This window comes from Chenopodium album, chromosome 12 (assembly GCF_948465745.1).
Source record: "Chenopodium album chromosome 12, dcCheAlbu1.1, whole genome shotgun sequence".
Lineage (NCBI taxonomy): Eukaryota > Viridiplantae > Streptophyta > Magnoliopsida > Caryophyllales > Amaranthaceae > Chenopodium > Chenopodium album.
The window spans coordinates 9053930-9080181 of NC_137845.1; the positions used below are offsets into that span (position 1 = coordinate 9053930).

The following is a 26252-nucleotide window of genomic DNA, read 5'->3' on the forward strand; positions in this document are numbered from 1 at the left end:
GTGTTTACTTGAATTTGAATTCGAGTTTACGATTGATGGGATTAATTTTTAAAATGAGTTTCTAGATAATTTTTTATTAAAAAAAAAAAAAAAAAAACTGTAAAAAGAAAATTTTTCACTTAAGCAAAAACCGAGTACAATGCTATTACACATTTTTTTTTTTTTTTAATATCAATTTTAACGAGCTTGTGTAACCTAAGATTCACAACTATACTTGGTTAAAATTTTATAGAGTAATTGTTAAGATTTGGCCTGAATTAAAATCTCGTGTATATCATTATCAATGTCACTTCTTATATTTCTAATAGTCAATAGGTAATAACTTAAAATAAATGCATGCTTATAATTGATTTTGGCCAAAGTTTTATGTTGGGTCAACTTTTGCTAACTAACACGGTAAAATTGATTGGATTTTTATAGTTTACGGGTAAAATGACAAACTAAAACTTATACATTTACAGTGAAGCCAATAAGTGAAAAACATGCAAGAAAAATTCAAAACATAATCATGGTAGGATTGTAAAATCTTACCACATTAAGCACATACATACAATTGTACATAAGACAATATCAATCATGTAACAAAGGATAGTAACTAGTAAGAGTTTAAGATCCCCATGGGAATTATTACAACCATGAATACATGTAAAGTTATTCTCTTGTTCTTTCCAAATCCTACGAGTAATAAAAAGAACATTAGGAAATATAAAATAAGTATCACCAAATCTTGTACAAATTGTCAAAGTCAACAAAGAGAAGAAAAGCACTTGACCAAGCTAAGTCATAGCATGTATGATTGTATATAAATATAATACATTAGACAAATGGTTCCTCAAGGAATTTCTTGATTAAACTAAAAGAATGGGTCCAATGAAGACCCCCTGACATGACAGATTCAACCATTCTTACCAAATCCCAGTTAAAATGGGAAATCCTAAAACTAAAAATTGAACTAAGACCTAAGGTCAATCAATTGTAACAGATTCTTGACAAGCAATGTTAAATAATGTTTTTACATACCACCTAAATATATTATTTCCTAGCCTTCTTTGCTGCATGACCTGTCTTGCGTTTGTGACGACTGAAATCTGACACAAATCTGAATGTTTGTCCACAACCCGGTTCATTACAGACATATGGGCGAGCCCCGGTGTGCACCCGAATATGTTCAGTGCGGGCCCACGCCCACTTGAAAGTCATTCGACATCCCTTCCAAGGACACTTCAAGGGCCGGTCATCCATGTGAACACGTCGATGCTGAACCAGATACTTGTGTGAGAAGAACTTCTTACCACATCCCTTGACCGGGCATATGTTTCGTTTATGCAAGGCAAGTTCTTGCTTTGAGCCCAAACTCATGCTGCACCCCTCAACGTCACAGGCAAATTCAGCTGTCTCCTCTTCTTCATCTTCTTCATCTGCATCACCAGTGGAGAGAGATGGATTCTTCCTGGCTGGACCCTTCATAGCTGGACCTCTTGATACTGGAAGCCTCATTTTGGGACCCTTTCTTGCTGGAATAGCATTCTTCACGACTGGAGCTGCTTTTTTTCCTTTGGATTTCTGTACTTGCCGCTTCACTGCTGGCTTTGTTTCTCTCCTATCCTGAGTAGGCCTCGAAATTCTTTTCCTTAGACGAGTGCTTGGTCCACCATCCATCTCATCATCATCAGTGACAGGCTCAAATTGTTTATGGACTGGGACCCGCCGCTGAGAAGAGCCTGGACTCCTAAAATTCCTCTGCTCCTCTAGTTCAGATTCATTAGATGGTGAACCTTCAGACTCACTATCCACATCTTTTGGTTGGGATATTACCTTTCTGGCTGATTTGCCCTCTGCTTTCAGCTTCCGATTACAGCTTCTCAATCCATGTTGATGAGACCTATCATCCAGTGAATCATCATCAGAATAATTGTGAATGGCTGCAGCACTCTGATGACCTTTTGCTTTGAGAATTTGTTTGGCTCCTCGCTTCAAGGTTCTAACACTTCTCAAAGTTCCTCGAGGAGATTTAATATATTCTTGTGAATCCTCTGAGTTGGTATCTGGAATTTCTTCTTGGTGCTTTACTCTCTTGATAGGCCTGCATTGTGTTTTTGATTTTCTGACACTTCTCCTAGTTTCTAGCTCAGGCTTATCATCCACTGAATCTTCTGGATCAGTATCAGCAAAATCTGTGACTTCAAATTTCATTTTCTTGGCTATCCTACTCCCTGACATTGATCTTCTCTTCTTTCCTGCCTTTCTATTCGCATAGGGGGTTTGAGCTTTATAACTAGTTTCTGATTTTCTCCCAACTTTCACATCTGATTTCAAACAAGCATCTTCATCAGGATCTCTATTTAATAACAAAGGATGAACCTGATTCGACATCCATACTTTACCACACCATTTACCAGCCATCACCAACTTTTTCTGCCTGCCAAACCCTTTGCCACAGACCTTGGCTTCCGGAGAGAATTTTGATGGAGTACTGCAGCCAAATGCATTATATATGACAGAGTTGTAGGGCATCTGCTTATTATAGAGAGGTGAACGGCTGAGGATGGCACTATAAAAGAGATTGATGCCCAGTTTTACAGCCCAATCCCCATTCTTTGGTGTGGCTTCCTCGCTTTGCAAGGCCATATGAATTCGCTCCTCATCCTCTTTGGTGGCCATGGAGAAAGCAATATCTTTCCATCCATAGTCCATTTCCAACTCTTCTGCTACCTTCTTTGCTTCAACTTCTACATTCGGATAGTCTGAAAATGCAGGGCAAATGTATCAAGAAGCAGCAAGGATTAAACCTCTACAACAAAAACATGTATATTCCCACAGTTATGCTATTCATATGCAAGAAAAAAAAACACACTATAACAATAAAACAAAAACCAAAAAAAAAAAAAAAATATGTATATTGGCTCTCCCATAGCTATTGATATGATAAAGGAAACAATACACTGCCATATTTTACTTTTATCAATTATAACTAAAAATAGATTAATATTCAGGAAAAGTGGACAAATTCTATACACCCCCAATTTTCATGCATCTTATATCATTTCCAAAGGCTCACAAAACTCTCTGCAGAAGACTCCCCACTTCTGCAAAATACATAAGCCAAGTGTTCATGCAAGTAATCTGCATCTGTTGCCAATTGGTCCAGATGACAAGGTTGAGGCCGTAGATCCCTAGAAACCACAGCCTTTGGGTTCAAAAGTAAAAATCACCTATCTAAGCAAGATGAACATAAACATAGCAATAAAAACAGTAACAGGATTACAGGACTGCAGCTGTCCAAAGAACTTGATAAAAAGCCATCAACCACACAAGCTATCCAAGTTAAGCATTATTAATTCTGCTAAAAGGATTCAACATTATACATTACATAATATAACTTTAAGTTTTTATAACCGCATGCTTAGTCATTCAGAACAAGCCAAGCTACATAATATTGACTGCCTTCCCATGACCCGAGTTTCAGATGGCCACTTTTTTTCCTAGAGTCCTAGCAGTGTGGCAGTGTTGAAGGAAGTAGTGAGGTGCTCAGGTGCTAGGTCTTTGAGCTAACATAAGCTAGATGTAGCTCCTTCCCTTAAGATATCAGCCCCTAGTAGACTCAGAAGCTAAAACCAACGCTACACACAGCAATGAATCAACATATAAAAAATCCACACCCACCTGGATGACAAAGGAGTAAGATATGCACCCCACCAATAGGTCGGAGTTGTTTTTCAACCTCAACAGCATGCTCAAGACAGAAAACATGCATCCTTGAAGAATCTTCATCACATCTACGAGGATAAGAAAGATTTGGCTTGCCCACTGGGTCAATAGCACAGCTGTATTTTGCAGTATTATGTTCATCAGCAATAGGCGAATAATTTCGCTCAGAAGTCAATGTATCTTCCTCCGTGAATTTGGCAGAGCAGTTGTGCGAATCATACTCATCATCGTCTCCATTAATTCTTCTGTGGCCACAGTGTTCATAGAAATCAGACCTTTGGAGCGAATCCTCATCTTCACAGTCAGATCTTGAAGAAATTTGGCTTGGACCCCTTTCTAAACCACTATCATAGCCTTGCTCAAAATTTGGTGATGCAGAATCATCTTGGTGAAATCTAGCACCCCATGAACCATCTCCAGATAAATTATCCTCAGAAACAACTGGACAATTGGGTTGAACATCATCTTCATCAGAGTCGGAAGAATGTCCGTATGTCATAGCCAATAAGCCAAGCGCAGATGATTCATTCTTAATTTCAGTATGTGAACCCACTTCTACATTCTCAGAAGTATTTGACTTCATTGTTGAGGTGTGAATTGTGCTTTGACCCTGGTGATCAGTGGAGTGGACAGGGTTACCATATGAGCCTTCAGGACCATTTTTTTCCATGGACCCTGCAATTCAAAACATACCAAAGTTACCATGTTTCCTAGATATAAGAAGAATGTACCCTCCATAAGCATTCAACCAATAGTCGATGCAAATTCAAGAGCCTTCATAAAAGCCATTCATTAAAGGAGCTACAATAAGGATAACAAGCCAGCAAAACATCAACGAAGAAAAAATTGGTTGGGAAAATTAAACGGAAAATTGCACACCCTTCCAAAACATAGCATAGTGAATCATACACACATAGTGAATCATACACATACTCTACCTGAAAAAGAATCTGGGTCTGATGTATTTGCTTCACCATCATTTGGATCAATTCGATGACTTGATACTCCAGAACCAACAATCCAATCATTAAAGGAGCTACAATCGGCTGACATCAAGTACTGCGCAGCTGATTCAGTAGGTTGAACAATGGCAACACAAGCAAAAGTCCAAATCCCACATTTGACACATGAAAACAATCCACGATCTGACAATCCATCTCCAGATGCACCTCCTCCTTTTTCAGTTTCTGAGTGTTGTATCTCACGCGGCACAGCGGACATAGAACCACCAAACTTTGATTTGACAGAATAAAAAGATTTTTGTTGCTTAACATCTCTAGCTAACATAATGTCATCAGAAGCTTTAATAGCTTCCTCTGAACTATATAAGCTAAAAGGTAATCCAGGTTTCACTTTATACTTGGATCCAACACGCAAATTGGACCAAACAAATATTTCAGAAGAATTGTGAGGGAGAAGTACAACTTCAGATCCTTGTCCAAGAGTGTAAAGAAGATCATTATTTTGTATTACATCTTGCACAAACATCTGTTTGACCAGCATTTCACCTTCACCCTTTTTCTTATCTTTTAGGCGAGAACTTCGAGGCCCAGCATTGCTTCCCACTGATGCCCTAACATCAAAAAGAGTGGGAATGATCAGGCTGAGAACTGCCCAAACTTGTTTATAAGCCATATCATAATAAAAAGACAACTTTCTTCAATGACAACAGAAATATAAACCACGGATAAAATGGGGAAAGTAAATAAAGACAATAAAAAAGAAACAAACACGTCTGAACCACTTACATGTGATAATACAATGTACCCACAAACTGATAAAAACCGGCATACTAAACAGTAAACAGAAAAGTAAAAAGCTAATAAACTGCAAGCAGCAATTCATTATAGTTACCCATCATTTATATCTATTCATGGTAAGAAATGCATGGCACTGAAAGCAGAGTTAAGCAGAAAGTCAATCAATAGAGAGAACATGCACCTTGAACATATTGCTAATGCAAGATCATAAAGCAACTGGAAATGAGAGACCATTGGTGGATAATTTATTGAGGCTCTACGAATAGCAGCATCTTTTGCAAATCTCAGCCATTCAGGAGTGGCAATATTAGATGCTTCTCCGCAGTTAAACCCTACATCAAAAAGTTCAAACTAAATCAACAACACACTCATTAGCGCTACAGAGAGCAAACGAACTGGAAAAGAAAGAAAGCTCACCATGACTGAAGCCAGAATGGTAAGCCCTTGGGAATGTGACAACAAACTCCCCTGCATTTTGCACTAACCTGATCAGGAGCAAAAGAAAATGTAGACAGGACTAATTACATTCAAGGCACTCTCAAAAAGGGCAACCTCAGAGTAGAGTAATAACCATGGCCTAGCAACTAGAAATTTGTAATAGCTTTGAGAGTGTTAATCACCTGCAACAGGGAACCCCTGCATTAACAAGCACTTCTGGGGACATCACTGTAGTTTTTTCACCAAGTGTAGCAAAGGTAACTGTTGCATTAGAAAAAAGGATAAATCAGGACTTAACTTCAACCAAGTAGTTCAATTTTCCTTCTCCAATATCAAAGAATCAAGAAATAGCAGCAAGTTAGAGGCTGATGCAAAACCAACATTTTTCAGGGTAAAGCACAAAGAACAGAAAAGGGGAACTTCATATAAATGGTTCAGCAGACCAAAGTTAAAACATCCCCTCAATTAACAACTATGCATAAAACTCAACTCACGAACTTAATCTGTCAAACCACAGTGCACAAGATGGACATAAACAGAGATGATCACAACAAATTATTTTTGAAACAGGACTTGGATGTTTTTCTAGAATACTTTCGTCATCAGACACAGGACTAGCAAATATAACCAGCTAGTAAATAGTAATGAAGCAAGAGTTGAAAATTTTCCTAGCACAAGAAAATTTTTCCCGTTGCATTATGTCTATATCAGCATAATTCCAACATGTCTTTCAGAAGAATTATGGCTAGCTAGCAATAAAGGTACATACATCCAGATATCCCAAGACTTCACTATCAAGTCCGTGAAAGGTCAATGTTATTGTTTTCTGAAAAAAAATAAAATAAAATAAACCTAGCCCCCAAACTGACCCCCAATCTCATGCATCAAAGATCATCAGGTGACAGAAATTGCCACTTTACATTGCTCTTAATATCATTCAATTGCCAACTAGTACCGTTGCTAATCATGTTACATGAACGGAAATGACAAAAGGCACTATCCTAATAAAGAAGCAAAGATACAAGGATAATCACAGGCAACCAGGAGAAACCTAAAAATCTGTACATAGAAGTTTGACTTCGAATAACGTCTAGTCACACAGGTTACAGCCAATCATTGCCTCCTACCAAATACTCCTACACACAAAGCACATCACTACATCAGCAATAACTCCCATCATAAAAATCCCTCCTCTCTCAAGTTCAAAAGCTGCCACAGCCAAAATTCTATCATTATTCCAAAAATAGCAACATTAAAAATAAGATGCAAAACAAGTAAATTTTACAACAACACAGCTCTAACAAGCTCACTAACCTCTTGCTACCAAAATACCATGATCACAACTCACAATCACCCGCTCACACAACATTTGAAAACAAAACATGCTGCACGAAAACAGAGCAAACAGGGCAGACTACCAAACTAACACATGATCACACCATTTTAAGCCTAAACTAACAACCATAACATTATTTCCTACAAGATGAAGTAGCAATAATAACAACAACAATAGCTCCCAAACACTGACATTAATCCATAGTAATAATCAACATAAAACCTCAAATGTAGTAAACCAAAAACAAGCAAATGAACCACTAACCAAGAGGGTTAATCTCTTCACCAAAGCCATGAACCCGAATGACCTCTTCGAAGGCGGAGGCGGCATCCTTAGGACCACCATACCAAGTCTTACCAGCACCCAAATGCAAGTAATTCAAACTATGCAAATCATGATCTTCAACATGCCAAGCAAACCAACTAAACATCATAGCAACATAAACCATAGGAGAAGTAACACCAGGAATTTCCTCCTTCATAAACCTCAACAAAGAGCCATTAGACCTTGCAACACCTCTCATATTCCAATCAGTTTCACCAACATTAGAAGCACCAACAGAAACAACTTCCCCTGTTTTTTTATCTTTCATAGGTATAAAACCAGACCCAGGCATGTCATTAGCATACTCAACAGAAAAGGGTCTATCCCCATTAGCCTTCCAGTAAAGGGTCTCAACCTCGAAAGGCGATACCGCCTTTTTAGCACGATTCTTCAAGTAATTCTTCTCAAAATTCTTAGCCTTAGCTTCAAATTGCTGGAGAGTGTAATACTCACCACTCTGCCACACTGACTTGTGAATGGGTCGTTGTTTTCTGGGGCAAAACCCGACTTGCTGTTGTCGGGTCGTAAATGTGGGTTGAGAATTATTAGGGTTTTGATTACAATTATTGGGTAATGATTGAAGTGAACGATTTAGGTTAGAAATTACAGATTTTTTTGATTGGGGAGGTACAGGAGGAACAATCTTACAAATCCCAAATTTAGAAGCTTCTTTTTCAATCTTGAAAATGTAAGCAATTGGATCTTGAAATTCTTGGATTGTTGGGTGATATTCTGGAGCAACTGGTAGGGTTTTCAGCCATGGAAATACCTCTGGACTTGAATGCTCTGCTGTAACAAATGAAGAAGAACCCATTTCCTAAATTTTCTTAAATTATATTTTGGAAAATTTGGGGAAATAAAAAAAAAGGAATTTTTTTTAGAAAATGGGTATTTCTGCCATTGAAGAGAGAGAAAAAAAGAAGAAAAAAAGTGATCAGATTTGGGGATTCTTGTTCATAATAAAAGAAAAGAGGTGGGTTTTATTTAAGGGGGTTTTATATATATAATAAAAATTGCTCTGCCTCTTCTCTGTTTTTAATTTTAACAGAGGAGAGAGAGAAAGAGGAGAGAGAAAACAGGGGAATGAAAATGAAAATGGTAAAGAGAGTGGGATGAGTTGAGTGAGTGAGTGAGTGGGTTGGTTTTATTCGAGTTGTGAGTGAATAGTGGTGAACAGGTGAAGTGGTGAGGAAGGAGAAACTTTGTATTGGACACATACACAAATTGCACACACCCTCTTTTTTTTTTTTATAGATTTTTTTTTTAATTTAAAAAAAATAATGAGAAAAAAACTTCATAACTCCCATTATTTTCAAACTTTGGATCTTATTTAGTTGTGGGTGAGTAAAAAAATTGTGAAAGTCTAACGTCAAATAATCGGTACGGAGTTATTGATTGTTGTTATTAGATTTCATACCAATTATTTTTGGAGTTGTCGGGATATACTAAGTTATCGACTAATTACTTTTGTTGTTGTATCCGTCAAAAAAAGTTACCACTGTTTTGAAAATAATCTTAATAAAGTTATTTTATGGCTCGCGGTGTGGATAAATGATGAATATTTTATTTGATTTTATTTTAAAGAGGGGGTGATGAAAAATCACTATTAAAAGATGTTCATCACGAGGGAAACACTTTTTTTTTTTTGAATGAAGACCACGAGGGGAACACCTAATGCAATTAATGATGATTTTTGTTAAAGGTAAGGAAAAGAAAGAAATTAGGAAATGTTCCTCAAAAGGGAATTCCTAATGTGATGCAATTAATGAAGAATATTGGATAATTGTTGTTTCTAAACTCTACAAGGTTTTTTTTTTTTTTTTTTTCTTATGAAGTTAATGTTGAATGTTTTCTCATATGATTTACTCAATGATATGTTTAATTAATGTTTAGTTTAATAAAAAGATTGGCTTATCAATTAGTTGGCATGAGGTCAAAACCTCATTACAGTCAAATCCACTTACCTTTAAAAAATATGCTTCATATGTTGATAAGGAAAAAATATTGGTTAGGGAATAATTAGAACATGGCTAAACATTTTCATTGGTGTAGATGTTATATTCTTTTTCTCATTGTTCTATTGGCTTAGTAACAACTTTTCTTTCCTTAAAATTGCTTTTTAGATAGACATTTATCATAATTTAACTATAGAAAGTGAATATTCTCAATTCTATTTTACATTTATTTTTATTAAATAACTGAACATGCATACTAATTCGAGGCATTTTGATTAGTTGTTGGTATTATATAACAAGTTGAAATCAAATTAACAAGTTTAAGGTGGATGATAAGATTTTAATGTCTATAGCCATATGCTTCCCCCATTCATAATGTCTCTTTCCTTCTCTAATTTATTATACTTATATACATGAACAAATAGATTAATGAATTAATGTAAATCCTACTCAAAATTAAAACCATGAACTTGCTTGATTGAACTAAATTAAATGAAAAATTGTAACCTAAAAATGGCTGAATTCAATCCAAACCCAAGCAAAATCAACCAAACATCCAATGTATCCCAAGATTTATACAAACTAACCCTAAACCTAATTAAATTTGCTACAACCAACTTATGATTGACTCAACTTAGTAGCTTACATAAACCAAAAAAATAAATAATAATAATAAAATCAATTCAACTTAATCAAATATTGGCTATTTGGGTAGACTTGTTTTTTTAGGCAAGCTAGACTAATCAAGGATTTTGTTGGACTTAACAAATTGCATGTTACTAGTCATTCTAGAGGTTTTTTTTTTTTTTTTCAAAAGTAAATAAATAAATATTTCCAATCATATAATTGTCGTAGATATGAAGTATATTTAGGACCTGTTCTATTAAAAAATAAGTTCTAATAAAAGTTACCCAACTACAAATTACAATTTAAAATAAATTTAGTTTTAATAAGATTTGATTAGTTCAAATTAGTTCACTGTAGTGAAAATCAGGTGAATAAAACACGTCCTTAGGATACACATTGATAAGAAAACTAATTAAAATAAGGCAAAAAGATTAACAAAATAGCAAAAGATTATAAAAAATAAAAAGTGACGAACATATGACGACGTCAGAATAGTTAGTCAACTAAACAAAATCCGATGAGTGTTGCCATTTCTTTTCTTTTTTTTTTGGACAGGAGTGGTACTTGTTTAAAACCAAAAATATCATCAACAATTGCTCACGGTCTCTTTTAGATGTACTCCGTATGTTTTACATTTAGACTGATTATCCTTGTACATCAACACACTAATGTCTAATGCGTCTCGCCTTCTTTTTTTTTTTGTGTACCACATAGCACATTTCACAAATTCATTTAAACCCTCACAAAAGTTAAAACTCATAAGACTTATAAACCCTCTAATGCATAAGAAAGCTAGAAGAAAATTGGTTATCTGTTAAACATACTACAAAGAGTCCTAACTACGTAATTAAAGATCTATTCGAATACGAGAGTCATATCGCAACATGTCCATTACTAGTGCACAGTACACTAAAGAAAAATTGCTTTGGATTCACATATAGGAAATCCCTGATCGAACCTAATTTCCCGTGAACAGCACTACTCAATAGTAAATCATTTACATACTAATCTGGATCAATAAGCTGGAAATACTTCTCAAACTGCATCAAATAAGGGGGGTTATATACTTCAAAATGTCAATTAGAAGCCTCGTTCAGGGTTGGATCAGGTGAACTTGGCGCAAGCTCGAGAGACACTGGGCAATGGTCACTTCCACAGAAACCTGAAAATACAGTAAAAATTAGTGTCAGATACATCATTATTTTACTTTCTATCCCGTCTACTATCTTGGCAGATTCATCAATTTTGTCTTCCCTTTTTTTTCTCTTGTTTAAATGGTAAAATTTAAAGGATGTAGTCGATGGTGCAGTATGTATTCACCCTGAGGACTCAGATCCACATATCCGGCTTACATTATTAAGAATGACTATTGTGAGAAGTAAAAAATCTCAAGAGATTATTATGAGAAATTGATCTTGAAAGTGGTAATATTAATCAAAAGTATGACTAATAAGAACTACAAGATAAACAATCCAGATTATCCATGTTAAGTTTTCCTTACAAAATCAGACATAACATACCATCCAACTCAATGCCCTGTCCATGCATCTTGCAGGACATTATTCGGTCCTTAAGCATTTCTGACAATAAAAAGTAATCTATCCTCATCCTTTTACCTCGATACCTGCAACAATTCATCATCAATTTATTCAAAGCCTAACAAAGCAGCCATTTGGATTCCTCTACACAAATATACGATATAATGAATACAACAAGCATCCAAAGTCGGTTGAAGCCTTAAAAGCTTGAGTTGAGTCTCTTACTTTCCAACTGGGTTTCCAGACCATGAGAAGCCACACTCCATGTCCTTCTCCTCATGTAGAAATCTGTATGCATCTATTAATTTCCCCCTAAGGCATGATAAATATACATCAGAAAATCAATTTGATAGGATCTCTAACATAGATGAATACATCAACTTCACACACTGAGAGGAAACACATTCTGAGAATTTTGCAGCTAAAAAATAGCTTGGTTAAAGCATTACATGATGAGATACTGATGCCTTGCCCCATCTTCCAATTTTATGACATGCTCAACAAGAAGTTTAAAAGAGCAATCATAATCATACCCATCAGCAAAAAGGGCAGCATGTCAAACATGATCAACTTCATAGGAAGTCACAGCTCTGCCCACCTTTGAATTGCTCCAAAGACTGATTTATCCAGAAATTATAATGTTTAATACTTCGTAAAAAATGTCCCAAATGTCATTTCCAAAAGAATCAACAATGGCTCTTCATAGGATCTCTAAGAGATACATAACAAAACATTTGGAGAGCACTTGAGGTGAGGAATGGAATTTAATGAATCTGTATCAGTCTACGACAGTTCAGCCTATCAGGAGACTGTCAATGGCCCAGGAATACAATATATCAAAAATCTAAAATAGACCTAACCTTAAAGGGAGGAGCAATGTTGGTATTAGACTATAAATATGTTAGATTTAGCTTGGGGAGGAAGGCAGAGTTGGTTAGTGCCTTAGTAGTGAGAGAGAGAACTTAGAAATGCTATATATCAAGGAGATTAGAGAGAAAAATATCAGAAAATTGATGGCTGAGCTCTAGCTTGTTAGTTTGCTAGTGTCCAGCCAATCTAAGGCCAGGAATTGTGAGCACCATTTGATAATTTAACTGCATCAAAGTACATATTCATTTTTGCCTTCTCTTCTTATTGCATTTCTACTTCTTAAGTTTTCAGTCCGTTACACAAACATACTCTCATATCAAACTCAAAAGATAGATGAACATGAATCCAATTCCAAACACAGAACTTACTCTCTCAGCATGGTACCAAAACGTTTCCTTTCAGATATAGTGAATCCAGGCTGCCCACAATCCTGCCAAAAAGTAAGGTGAAAGCCAGGTCAGCCACTTGAATGCAGTTAAAATCATTCAAAAGACAAACAGAACCTAGTTGCATATCCTAGTTAACATCCTTTCCATATAAGCATGGGAGGAAGAAACAGGCATATGTAACAAGTATGCAGATTATGTAATGTGCTGCAAAATACTACAGATGTGTGCATAAATTCTTTGAGCTTAAATATGCATTTTCACCTCTTTATTTGGAGGAATATAGCCATTCATTTTTGCTGCAGCAAAGAAATCTGGATGACTTACATCAATATCTTCATGGCTGCAGAAATTCATGGTAGTCACTCTAGTCAGTTTGTAAGAGTAAGTTTTCCGAGAACAGTTTCACTGCAATTGCATAGATTAGTTTGCCTGTTTCTGACACACCCCACAACCATACTGATTGGAAGCCTCATCAGAGGCACATGGCTACAGGTTATAATGGTAAGGATATAATTACGAGTTCAGAGCCACCAAAAACGTGAGAGCACGAAGTTTGGCATAGCACATATAGATTGCAGATCCTAATTTAAGAAGTTCAAATTTATGCAAATTAACAAATTAATAATTACATTTGAACGGAGGGAGTACTGTGACATTGAAAAGAAAGATGATGGAAAACATATGTTAAGAGGCCAACAGGAAGAGTGGGCATTAAGGAATGACATATACACATAGTCGACATTGAAGGATTGGCATCCTCCTTTCCTCTACTGCTCCCCTTCTTCATTCTATACATGAGACTTGTATTTCTATCCTATTTCCAAAAATTACCCTGCCTTCTTAAATTTTCAGCATGTAAACAGAGTTTCCATCACTAGCATTCATAGTAGGGTAGATATCTAGAGAATTTGTCATAATCAAGTTCATTTGGGAGTGCTGTTACACTAGTGACATAAGGTGATAGTAGAAACTAATTTATGTAAACTGTGTTAGTCCAATGACATACATCAGCTAACTACACTGTTTTCAAATCCATGAGTAATAAAAATAAACAGATAAATATTAACTTTTTTTGTCAGATCAATAAAGCACCATTTTACCCAGGTCCTAAGCTTGCGAGAAACATACTAAACTACAGACATACTACAATTTAATTAGGAAGGCAACCCTGCTAACTAGAGATGGAATACAACTATCATCTTACAAAGGAACCTAAGTAGAGTGATTAGGTTAATGATATAAACATGTTGTATTGTCTGGCCTAGTGGCCGCAATGGTAAAGGAACCAAAACTCAGCCAGAAGAGGTCAGCAACAATATAAAAAGCTAAGTGCCTATGACAAAACATTCAAATCCATTCGGACAAACATGATTAATCTTAGTCTACATCACGTCATCTTTTCCACAACTATGGTCCATTTACCTTGAGGAACAAATAATCAAGAGGGTCTGCAAAAAGAAAGCCATATCTTATCCATCCACAAAAAAAGACTTAAGCTATATCTATGTGGAAAGATCAAAGCAATAAATCTAAAAAACTGATTAAGCACAAATGAACATATACTGTTCATTAAGCAGCTACCTCAAATTCAAATCACCACACCAAATAAGTGGTTTATCAGATAACTGCAAGACAAGCTCCAACATCTTCTTATCCCATTTTCTTCTCCTTACAAATGAGGATTCCTCTTCCTTCCAGCCATTGTTGGGCACATATGTATTTATAAAGCGCAATGACTCAAATTCAGCCAATATCAAGCGACCATCAGATTCATGCTTTTTCACTATGGAAAACGTGGAAAAAAAAAATCAAGGTTCAGTCATGGATGACAAAGTACATAAACAACAATGTACAACGCATTATGTACAAAAGTTCCTTTTTATGTTTAAGAATCAGAAAAGATCAGACAAGGAACCCAATGCAGCAGCAACAACAACAAACCACTCTAGTGCACATAAACAATAGACTCTTTATTTGAATGTTTACACCTTTACCACACTGTTATATCAAGTGCCAGGACAAAATATAAATATTGTAGGGTTTAGACAAGAATTAATTGTTTAGACAAAAAAAATGAAAGCAGAGAAAGATGTTCTAAATATGAAACCATAGGGAAAACAAATAAGCTAGCATGAATGTGTTAAAAATAAGTTAAGACCTGAAGCATCACATGCTCTTTGTAGACATTATCATTAACCATATTTACCCACCCAATTGTTGAACATTCTTACCAGAATCTCAAAACAATCACTAAACCAATTGCTTTAAATGTGAAACCACATTGTTATAGACCAAAGTGCACACTGAGTAGACTGATTAATCAACTTTTTTCTTTTCAACCAAATATACATGCCCATGCAAGGTGAAACTTGCCGGCCAAAATAACTAAAATGCATTCTTGCATTCTAAACGAAAAACAAAAATTCCGTGTGCTTATTTTACTAGAATGAATTTGCATAATTGCATCCATTTACATATGTGATGATAATGCAGTGAGTAGAAATGCCACAGTGAAGTGTTATGACTACATGGTCCAGAAAACAATAACAGAAAAGGTGATAGCAGGAACATCATAGAAGGAAATAGAACATAAAAGATTGGGATTTGAGAAAAAATAAAAACTAAAGGATAAATTCTGGTTATCAGGAAATACCTGAAGGATCTAGAGAGAAGGAGATCTTTTTTGGCTTGAAGCATTTCTTCACAAGCAATGCAGTCCCAGCATACTTGGAATCTGCTAGAGACCACCACACACGATAATTTCCAAATGGAGGACTTGAAAGGGCCCGCATCAACACCTGGATGATTGGTCATGAAAAAGTTGAAAACATGAAAAAGGAAAAGAAACCATACTTCATGTACATTATAGTTGAATTGGGTGCCTCAGAATATATATGAGCTATGAAGCATTAGCTAAATATTACTGGATAATTTAAATCATAAATACTGCAATTGACACATCTTTCACAATTGCATGATTTCCTATGGTTTGAGGTTGAAATAAGAAATCTACAAACACCCTATGAAATGACCAAACTATTATTTTTATATAATGATAGAAGTGGAAATCTATTTAGGGGCTTAGGGCCATTAGAATGATAACACATTCGCCTTTTAAATTATATTACTGAGTTTTATTAGATAACAGGTTATCCATTTAGCTTTATCTCACACATAATAATACTATAATAGTGTGCATGGGCTGTCAGTCAGATGGTTAATGACTTCACGATAACAAAAACTAACTTACTAGACACACAATCACATCATAGAACACATGATTATGCCAGGCTGTGAAGAGGGAAATTTTACCTTCTTTTCTTCACGTGAGGCATTTGTGTCATCCTTTAGCTCGCCTTGGTTCTTGGATGCGCCCTTGGAACCAGCAGCAGGCATCCTTACTTTCTACTATGAATGAACTACTCGTAACATATTCTTTGTAAAGTATTAAAAAGCTTCTTTGCTATTGTAACTTATCACAGGAGAAGTTATGCAAAATTAAACAAGGAGAATAAAAGGCTCTAATAAAAGATAACAGTGCAATGACAGAGGAAAATGGCCAAAATCCAGAAGGGCATATTCACTATCCAGACTCCAGAAACATCTCTCAAGCGCCATTTAAACGAGTCCCTAAAATCCTACCTAGCTCAATTTGCCTTAAACCTGGCATTCTATCTTTTGATTGTTTTCATTGAATAATAACAGAAATATATACCGAGTCTGAAAAACAAAACAAATTATTCAGTTCAGAGGGTTAATCTCTCTCAGAATAACACATTGTTCATTTCCTGGTAAAACTCAATTTTAGTTTTTGGTGATATTGATCCATGGTTACCTTAGATTGGAGTTATAGCAAACTACTAAATCATCCTTCACGTTATCATGTGAGTAGGAACAACTGCCATGTCATTTTCTAACTATTTCTTTAAAAATCCTGACAAATACAAACAACACAAAATCTAATTTACACATTATAAGTAGAACCAACAACATAGCAAAAAAAACCTAAAATCTCCTTAAATATGAATAAAATGCAAATCTCAGCAAAATTATTTAATAACAGAGGTTTAAAACCTAAAATCTCCTTAAATATTAATAAAATGCCAATCTCAGCAAAATTATTTAATAACAGAGGTTTAAAACCTAAAATCTCCTTAAATATTAATAAAATGCCAGTCTCAGCAAAATTATTTAATAATAGAGGTTTAAAAAATTGCTACATTACTACAACAAAAATGATAATGCATTATCAATCAATTTATTATCAATAACCCAAACCAAATAAAATTAACTCAAATCATCAGTTGCCCACATTCTAAAACCCTACAAATTCCAAAACCCATGAACTAAAATGCAAAACTTGTAAAATTAATCAAATGACCAGATGATAAAATGGGGTCACTTTGCTACAACATAAATGACAATACATTCAATTATATCATACTAAAATCCCACAAAAATCAAAAACCCATGAGCTAAAACGCAAAATTAAGCAAATTAGTCAAACACCCAAATAACAAAATTGACAAAGAAAAACTTGAATCACCTGTATAGCAATGATATCAGGATCAAGAGAAGAAACAAGCTTGGAGAATTCAGGCCAGTTGTTTTTGGCACGAAGAAGTAAGCTATTAGCATTCCATGTCAAGAACTTTAAGGGCTCTTTGCCGTCATCTTTTGATTCTCTCTCTTCTTCTTCATTGTCATCTTTGGTTGAAAGTGCAGGTTTTTTGGAAGAGCCATCTTTCTGTATTGGTTGGAAAAATCGCTTCATACTGATACTCTCCGCTTGGTTCTTTCACTTGCACGGAGCTTGGCTACAACTCTACAAGCCTACAAGAACCCCCATCTTGGTTTGGAATTTGCACAATGATCCTTTTTATTTTTATTTTTTATTTTAGCAATCTTTCATTTTGGCCTTTTGGGTTTAAGTTGGATTTAAAATTACTTTTTATATCTTTGTCCGCCTCTTCGGAGACATGTGATTAAATTGGAACGATACAGAAATTATACATTTGTTTGGAGACACGTACGAGCTGTGTAAATGTACATCTAGAGGTGGTTGAGGTGTTAATTTGGATGTCCGGGTTAGGTTTAATAAGGTTATGTGGGATTGGGTTTAATTTCAAACTTGAGTCATGTTAACTTATGTGTATGTAAGAGTTGAAATCTGAATCGAATATTTTTCGGGTCGGGTCGGTCGAGTCAATACGCCTGTACAAGTCCTTATGTTAAATCAAGGTGTTCAGTGTTTAAGTAAGTTGTGTTTGGAATGGATTAAAAAAAACTTGGACTATTAACCTCAACGCCCATGAACAACTTGACTCAAGTGTCGAGCTAGAACATATTAATTATGTTTAATTTTAAAAAAAAGTTAAATCGTTGTGTTTATGACAAATATTAAAATTGTAATTCATGAACAGTCCATGTCCCACCAGCATAATTTTAGTGATGTGTTATGTTATGCTTGTTATGGAATTAGGTTTAATTCATACTGTTTTGTCTTATAGATTTCTCAGTACTTCGTATATAAAACATTATTTTTATAAAAATAGAAAAACCCAAATCTGAGGTTTATCACGTGCAATTGAATTCAACTAAGGTAAAATTAATTTTAGTTCTAAGAGCAACTCCAATGGTTGTAGCTAGGCACTTGCTTGCAATTTTCAAAAGTTTCTAGCTACTAGCTTGTCTATTGGAGCTAAAAAATACAATTAGCTTGGCCAAGCAATTGACAAAAAAGTTTCCAAAATTATTGGAGATTAATATATTAAAATAATTAAATTTCTAGGGCTAATTGAGAAAGTCAAGCTTATTTAATTAGCAAGCTAGTAGCTAACCATTGGGGTACAAAATAGCTATAAAGAAAGTTAGCTTGAAATCATATCTGGCATGACAAGCTAATTTTACAATTAGCTTACCATTGAAGTTGCTCTAAACCATATTGATTATAATGTATGTATTATAATTATCCAAAATAAGTCAAATTAAATTCAACATAACATTATTAGGCAAAAAAAACATAGTGCAAATTAACATAACTTTGTCATGTCAACAACCTCAATTGCAAATCAAAATGAGAGGCCAAGCTAATTTCCCTTCAAATCTCCAAGGTAGGACCATTATATTGCACCATACAGAGTGGCTGGTGACAGATAAAGCAATCCATAATTTCTCTAAATTCTAGTGCTAGAGGAGCGAGAATATCACACATTCTCTCAAAATTTTCTCCAATGGCTTCTTCAGTAATTTACTCACCATCAACAGTAGCTCCTTCATCTTCCCACACAAAATTGTTCAAAATTTGCAATTTTAAGCAGCAAAATGCAAAAATCTTATCACCCTCTTCTTTGTTTGGTAAAAATATAGCTATTTCTAATGATTTAAACACACAAAAATTAATGAGCATGAAAAAAAGATCAAGTCTTGTAAATTGCTCTGTTACATCCCCTGCTCCTCCAGCAGCTCTTCTCTTTGATTGTGATGGTGTTCTTGTTGATACTGAAAGGGATGGTCACCGAGTTTCTTTCAATGATACTTTTACTGAAGTATGTTCTTCACATATTACCTCTTTTTTCTGTTAAAGTTTTTTTTTGGTTTTTATTTGCTCTGTTATGTATATATGATCAACATTTGGTTGTTCTTGAACATTTGATTATAAATTACTAAATGTGTGAAGATTTTGTGACATGGGTATTTACTAGTTTGCTAATTATTATTTACAAATTCTTAACTGCATTCGGGTACATTAACAATGGGTACACTTTTCGAGGTATACTCGGGTGCACGATGGAGGTTCTAATTTATCAAGTTAGTGTTACTCGTTTGCCTTTTGTATTTCAGTCTAAGCTAGTGATTGATCAAATTCATGTATTCTAAATTAGGTTGATAGATAAAAGCCTTTTCAGATTGAATTTTAATGGGATTTCAGGTGAAAATTTTGCCTAGTTTCCCTAGTAGATTATGTTTTGGGCGAGGAGAAATGTTGAAATTTGGTGATTTCTTAGGGTTTTATGAGTTTATGCCTCAACATCTTCATGAATTCATTTCAGACTTTTGAAATTTGAATGAATGCACAGAGGGGACTGGGTGTCTCTTGGGATGTGGATTTGTATGGTGAATTGCTCAAGATTGGAGGTGGAAAGGAAAGGTAATACTATCTTTTTTATCCTTGTGTCAAAAGCTACTTACTACAATTGTCACGTCGCCTTAACCCCTCATAATTAAGTGTATCTTGTAATTTTACAATATTATCCTTTTAATAGTTAGGCCTCCCCCAGCAAACCACTTATTTGGAAATCTAATCATGAATTTTAAAAAATATTACTCGTAAAAAAGGTGACAACTTTTTCACGGCATTCCAAAATGTTATATTGTGTACAAAGAATTTATTAATATTGATTTAGGATAAAAGCAGTACATAATGTGGAGTATTGTGTGTATTGATCTTTCTCCATGTCCTTTTCGGCAGCTTTCTTTTCCACCATTTGAATATTGCATATGTTTATGAACACAACTGAATTACTTCTTATGCCTTAAGCATTTGTTGATTGTATACTCTTATGCCTGCTTCTATAGGATGACTGCCTACTTCAACCAGGTGGGTTGGCCAGAAAAGGCTCCTTCAGGTGATGCAGAGAGAAAAGAATTTGTTGCTTCTTTGCACAAGAGAAAGACAGAGCTGTTTATGGCACTTATTGAGAAGAAGCTGCTGCCTCTTCGGCCAGGTGTTGCTAAGTATGTTACTTGAATTTATGCTTTGTGTAAAGTGTTTGTTTTCATCTTAGCTGTGGAAGTGACATCAAACAAATTATGTGCAAAATAAACTTTGTTGGAGGAATTACACATTCTTGGCCACTTAACAGTATTTCCCTTAACATGGTAAAGAAGCAAATACAAGTTGTGTTATGGCCTCCATGTACATATTATATCTTCAAACTTTTTGTCAGGATATATCGCCTTTTTTAATGATGGAACTGCTTTCTGTTCAGCTGTATAATCCTCATCATTATGGAGAGGGGACCAAGTAGGACTAGCTTTTTCAGATTTCAGTCTTCATGAGACTTGTAGGATTCGCAACTAAACAAATCAAGTCCTCTGAATTCTTGTTCATTTACAAGATATTCTTGTGTCTTGTTTATCATATTACCAGGCCATTATTCTTACAAGTATCACAAATTTGTTCAGGTCCACATTTCAGAAGTTATCTAGCCTATAGTGAGCCACAAAGGGCAATGATGTAGAAACAATTTGATCCCAAGACTTGGATAGCGCTTGACATTTGCATATTATTATTAGAAAGTACATCAATTTAGTTGTTTACTCTTCAGGTAAAAAAAGTTCTGGAATGTTCTGTTCTCATATTGTGCAGGCTGATTGATCAGGCTTTGGCAAAAGGAGTCAAAGTTGCTGTGTGCAGCACATCTAATGAAAAAGCGGTATGCTATGTGTTTTTATGCTAAAGCCAATAGCTTTCAATCTCAATATCTGAAAACATTCTGAACAATAATGATTTATGAGAAGGCAGTATAACATTAGTTTCATTAATCTGAGCTATGATGCCCTGACTCGCATAGGTTGCTAGATCAACATTCAAATTCCTTAAGAAATACAACCAAAGAACAGTGATCAATTGTATAATAATTTGACTTTATCAATTACGCTTGACCTTCATGGTTCCTTGGAACCAGAAATTACAAGCACCCGTTTTTATTCTTTATGGAAAGACTTATGGAATCAGCTTGATAGATGCACTGAACAGTGAACGTATTGGTTTCAGGTCTCTGCAATAGTTTCATGCTTGTTGGGTCCTGAGCGAGCAGAAAAGATGCAGATTTTTGCCGGAGATGTAGTCCCTCGGAAGAAGCCTGATCCAGTAAAGCCTCTTTCCTTGTCCTTTCATTTGATCTTCATTTAATTGTACAGAGTATATATTAGTATCATCAGGCTTCATTTAATTGTACAGAGTATATATTGCCCTCCAACTTAATCATCTATATTTTCTTGTGTTTTCTTGCTGAGTAAAGCTATCAGTTTTCTTGTTGATTCGTTTATTCTTAACAGGCCATTTATACACTAGCATCCACAACCCTCGGTGTTGACCCTGCAAGGTACTGAAGTAGTGATTTCATGATTTTCTTTTGTAATAGCGAGAAATAAAGTCTTTTAAGATGTTAAGCTGTGCTATAGATCAACAAAAATATAGATCAAATATTAATGTTCTTTCAATGTTCACAGTTGCGTTGTGGTAGAGGACAGTGCCATTGGTCTTGCAGCTGCCAAAGCAGCTGGAATGAAGTGCATAGTGACCAAAAGCGGGTAAGTTGCTGCAGTCTTTAGACTGTACACCATTCTGAATTTTGCATCAGATAATCACTGTTAAACTTATGATTATTACTGAATGAGCTCTCTATCTGTTGCAGTTACACTGCTGAAGAAGACTTTGAGAACGCTGATGCAGTTTTTGATTGCATCGGAGATCCACCAGAGGAAAGATTTGACTTGGACTTTTGTGGGAGCCTTGTTGCAAAGCAGTATGCTAGTTAACCTGTTTATGAGTTGAAGAAAAGAGTTTGTAATTATCCAAGGCTTTTAGTGAATGTACAAGCTTTGAGCACTTGAATATATCAATCAACTTAAGTACTTTACTCCATATTTTATAGCAGTAAAGATCACTAATTCTTTGTAATGAGTTAGCTCACTTCTTCTCGTATGTAACAAGCTGTGAATGAAAATCTCACTTCATTGTTTTTTTACAATAATGAGCTATTTTATTTAGATACTATCAATTTTAGGACCTATTCACATTTACTAAATAGAACTGAACTGATTGGAGCTTTTTTTTTTTTTTTTTTTTTTTTGAGGGGGAACTGATTGGAGCTTAACTGAACTTAATAGAGCTAAAATGAATATTTTATGAGAGAAGGAAATTAGGAGCTGAACTGAATTGAAATTAAGTTGAAGTGAATAGGCCCTTAGTAAGGAGCGTTTAATGAGAGTTTGTTTGAAGCACAACTGTGAGTTTTGGTTATGACGAGAGAAGAGAAGTGTATAATTGGAAGAATGAAGGTTTCGCTAAGTAGTGGAGATATCCAAAACAAAAGTGAGCAAGAAAATGAAATGAATGAAGGCTAGGCTGGGTAGTAGAGGTTAGGTGAATAGGCCGTGGCTTATACTAGACTTGACAATCAATGTTTCTAATCATAATTATTTTATTTAAAATAACTAAATAAGTATATTGGCAATAGAATTGAAAATGACTTAACCTGAACTCAAAATCTATCATGAGTCATACTAGAATTGAAATGACTACACCTAAATTGATTCAATCCAAACAAATGACTCGATTATTACCTCTGCGAGATCAACTTCTTTTTTAAAATCATTAAAACCAAAAGAAGAGAAATGATGACCAAAATTGGCTACACAAGTACACAACCATTAGGGGGTACGTGATCAATGTTGGTGATGAGCATTTATTTTCTTTTCCTTACCCTTTTGAAGGGTACACTGTACACATGATCTAGCATATTTGTACCAGTAGGAATTAACAAGTGGACCTACTTGATCTTCTCCTTCATACAGTTGCTTCTGACATTCATAGAATCAGACCATTTAGGACTAAAAGGCCTCATATAATAAGAGCAGTCATTATTAGCACTTTTGCATTTGCCAAATTTGTTAGAGAATCAACTTGCACTTTGATAAGTTTGATCCTATAGTACGTAATACGAATTACCTTTTTTTTTTTTTTTTTTTTTTTTTTTTTTTTTTTTTTTTTACAGAACGAATTACCTTTTCTTTTTCTTTGCTGGAAAAGTGGCAATGTCCTCGTTAGATACAGAGTATTTGGTTGATATACAAATATATGGAATTTTTCTTACAAATTGAGAATTAAAAAGTTATTTCATTGACAAATTTACAATTGTTAAAAACATACACAAATTGGAAAGGCAAAAAGGACTAACAATCAACCAAACATTAATATAAATAATATTGAGTTATACTATAATTATATGTTCTACTCCCAGCAATCAACCAAACAATCATCTAACATTAAAGCTCCACGATAAGTCCATAACAATTTTTTTGGGGTAAATGTATCTTTCTTTGCCCATCCAAATAACCAATTGCTCGTAAACTATTGCATCATGCATGTCGTTTAAAAACAGCTTTTGTACAACTCTAATCTCAGGACACAACAATAACGACATAGGAGTACAACCGATATAACTATATAACTATATACGAAGTACTTCATATTACTCACTCAACGTCCATCATTAACATCCTCAAACATGTATTCATATCACTATGAAATCATCAATTATCAAAAACCAATAATCATTCCTTCGGAATTTCTTTTTTTTTTTTTTTTTTTTTTAAAAAAAAAATACTCTACATTAAATAAAAGTATAAAATCAATCAATGAATAAATCAAATACGAGTAATTTTTTTAATTTTTCTAAAAACGACCTCAGTATCAAGCCCAAACCCATCAATACCCCTAACATAAACCACCTCAGAATGCTTAAACAACTTAACCAACGGATCAACACTAAACAAATCATTAGCAGAATACTTATCAGCCCGCTTAGATACCGCCACGTGTAACACACAAACCCCACCAACCTTCAACGTCCGTTCGATCTCACCAACAAACTTCTCCGGAAAAAGCGCGTGATCAAACACATTCGAAAACTCAAAATCAAAAACCTCATCATCGAACGGCTGAGAATGAAAGTCCCCGAAAACAACCAACGGTGGATACGGCACCAGATCGATCCCAACCGAGTCGATCACTCCGACTCGTTTCAACGCCGCGACTTCCTGGCCGACTCGGGCCCCGATGCAGAGGGCTTTGGAGTGGTTGGAGAGAAGGTGGGAGTTTTGAAGAGAGAGAAAGAAGAGATAGAAGACGTGGATTTTGCGGGTCCAATCTCGGGTGAGCCAGATTTTGCGGAGTTTGGGGTTTAGGGTTTTGTGGAGTTGGTGGGTGAGGTAGGATTGGTAGGAGTTGGTGTAATCGGGTCGGATGATGAGGTCGGTGGGTTTGGGTCGGGTTGAGGAGAGAGAAAGGAAGGTGAGGAAGACGAAGAGAGGGGGAAGGAGAAGGAGGAGGGGGAGTTTGGGGATGGTGGGAAGTTTCATGGTTGTCTTATGTGATTTGTTGCATGGGAGTGTAAAGGGGTTTATTTTTTTTGGAATTGAATATTGGGTTTGTTGTAAATTTTAATAATCTCCGTACTCAACTGTTTGTGTAGTTGTGTGTGGGTTGGGTTATTGTATGAGTGGGAGTGTGGGACGTATGATCGTATGAAAGGGTGTCACTATGTGACTATGAGTAAAGCACTATAGGTGTTAATACGGGTGTTCAGATTGAGTTCGATCAAGTTAAATTGGGTCTATTTTATATTTAAATTATGTTAAATTTTTATGTCTAAATTAATCGAATATTTTTCAAGACGAATTTGAATCGGTTTGAATCGGGTATAGTTTTGACACCTCTAATCATGTAATAAGGACGATATAAATAACTAAATACTCCTTATACGGTATATGTCCCTTTTCCATCTATAATGCTATTAAATTATCCAAGTTCTAAAATATGTTCTCTTTTACTTTCCTAAAATTAAAAAAAGTTCTCTTTTACGATTTTTTTTTTTTTAAAAATCAATTTAAGGCTTGTTCTCTTCAGCTTAATTTCAGTTCAGTTCTGTTCAGCTCAGATCCTAATTTCCTTCTCTTGTAAAATATTCAGTTCAAATCCAATCAATTGTAAAACAGAACAGACCCTTAGAAGAAGTGAATTGCTATTCGTCGCTCCCATTTTACATAGTAACGCTCCCGTTTTGACTTCAATGGACAAATATGCCCTTTATGCAAGTTGTAATATTTAAAAAGGACTTTGTTCCCTTCATGCACATTTTACATATTAACGGTACCCTCAAAGTAGTACACCGTGAATCCCGAGCCCACCACATCGGTCCCAACGACCTTCAAACCAAATCGGTCCCCACGACCACCTTAAACCGTTTTTTTAAAAAAAAATTAATCATCAAGTTTTTTCCGACGGGTCTTGGATGATGGACGACTGGAACATTCGTACGCCGGAGAATGCGTCGGAACATTCTGTAAGTTTTTTTTTTATTTTCTGAAAATGGGACATCCGCCCAAAATTTCCGGATGTTCCATTATTCAGTTTTTTTTTTTTTTTTTAAGTTAATTAATTTTTTTTTTTAATTGTTGTTGTGATTTGGTTTTGATAATTTGAGTAATTAGTAATAATGTTATTATTGTTTTGTAAT

General features: G+C 35.1%; 4 protein-coding genes across 4 annotated transcripts; 1 reads left to right on the plus strand and 3 right to left on the minus strand.

Annotated features, from left to right (window-relative positions):
* Positions 1 to 759: 759 nt before the first annotated feature.
* LOC145570250 (lysine-specific demethylase REF6-like) lies at positions 760 to 8699 on the minus strand. The gene is made up of 7 exons (XM_081629287.1): positions 7507 to 8699; positions 6089 to 6167; positions 5886 to 5953; positions 5650 to 5800; positions 4647 to 5281; positions 3664 to 4383; positions 760 to 2744 (listed from the first exon to the last, which is right to left on the minus strand). Exons 1-7 carry the CDS (start codon positions 8378 to 8380, stop codon positions 1033 to 1035), a joined length of 4239 nt encoding a protein of 1412 aa, XP_081485413.1. The 5' UTR covers positions 8381 to 8699; the 3' UTR covers positions 760 to 1032.
* A 2300-nt stretch (positions 8700 to 10999) lies between these two features.
* On the minus strand, positions 11000 to 17741 carry LOC145571890 (DNA-(apurinic or apyrimidinic site) endonuclease-like). The gene is made up of 9 exons (XM_081630917.1): positions 17492 to 17741; positions 16258 to 16350; positions 15599 to 15743; positions 14527 to 14728; positions 13207 to 13285; positions 12925 to 12986; positions 11912 to 11998; positions 11669 to 11772; positions 11000 to 11310 (listed from the first exon to the last, which is right to left on the minus strand). The coding sequence occupies exons 1-9, from the start codon at positions 17717 to 17719 to the stop codon at positions 11225 to 11227; spliced, it is 1086 nt and encodes a 361-aa protein (XP_081487043.1). The 5' UTR covers positions 17720 to 17741; the 3' UTR covers positions 11000 to 11224.
* Positions 17742 to 19107: 1366 nt separating this feature from the next.
* Positions 19108 to 22713, plus strand: LOC145570251 (CBBY-like protein). Its single transcript, XM_081629288.1, has 8 exons — positions 19108 to 19493; positions 20025 to 20095; positions 20524 to 20682; positions 21317 to 21383; positions 21725 to 21820; positions 22009 to 22055; positions 22183 to 22263; positions 22368 to 22713. The coding sequence occupies exons 1-8, from the start codon at positions 19179 to 19181 to the stop codon at positions 22489 to 22491; spliced, it is 960 nt and encodes a 319-aa protein (XP_081485414.1). The 5' UTR covers positions 19108 to 19178; the 3' UTR covers positions 22492 to 22713.
* Positions 22714 to 24373: 1660 nt separating this feature from the next.
* On the minus strand, positions 24374 to 25095 carry LOC145570800 (uncharacterized). Its single transcript, XM_081629938.1, has one exon. The coding sequence runs from the start codon at positions 25093 to 25095 to the stop codon at positions 24382 to 24384; it is 714 nt and encodes a 237-aa protein (XP_081486064.1). The 3' UTR covers positions 24374 to 24381.
* Between the last annotated feature and the right edge of the window lie 1157 nt (positions 25096 to 26252).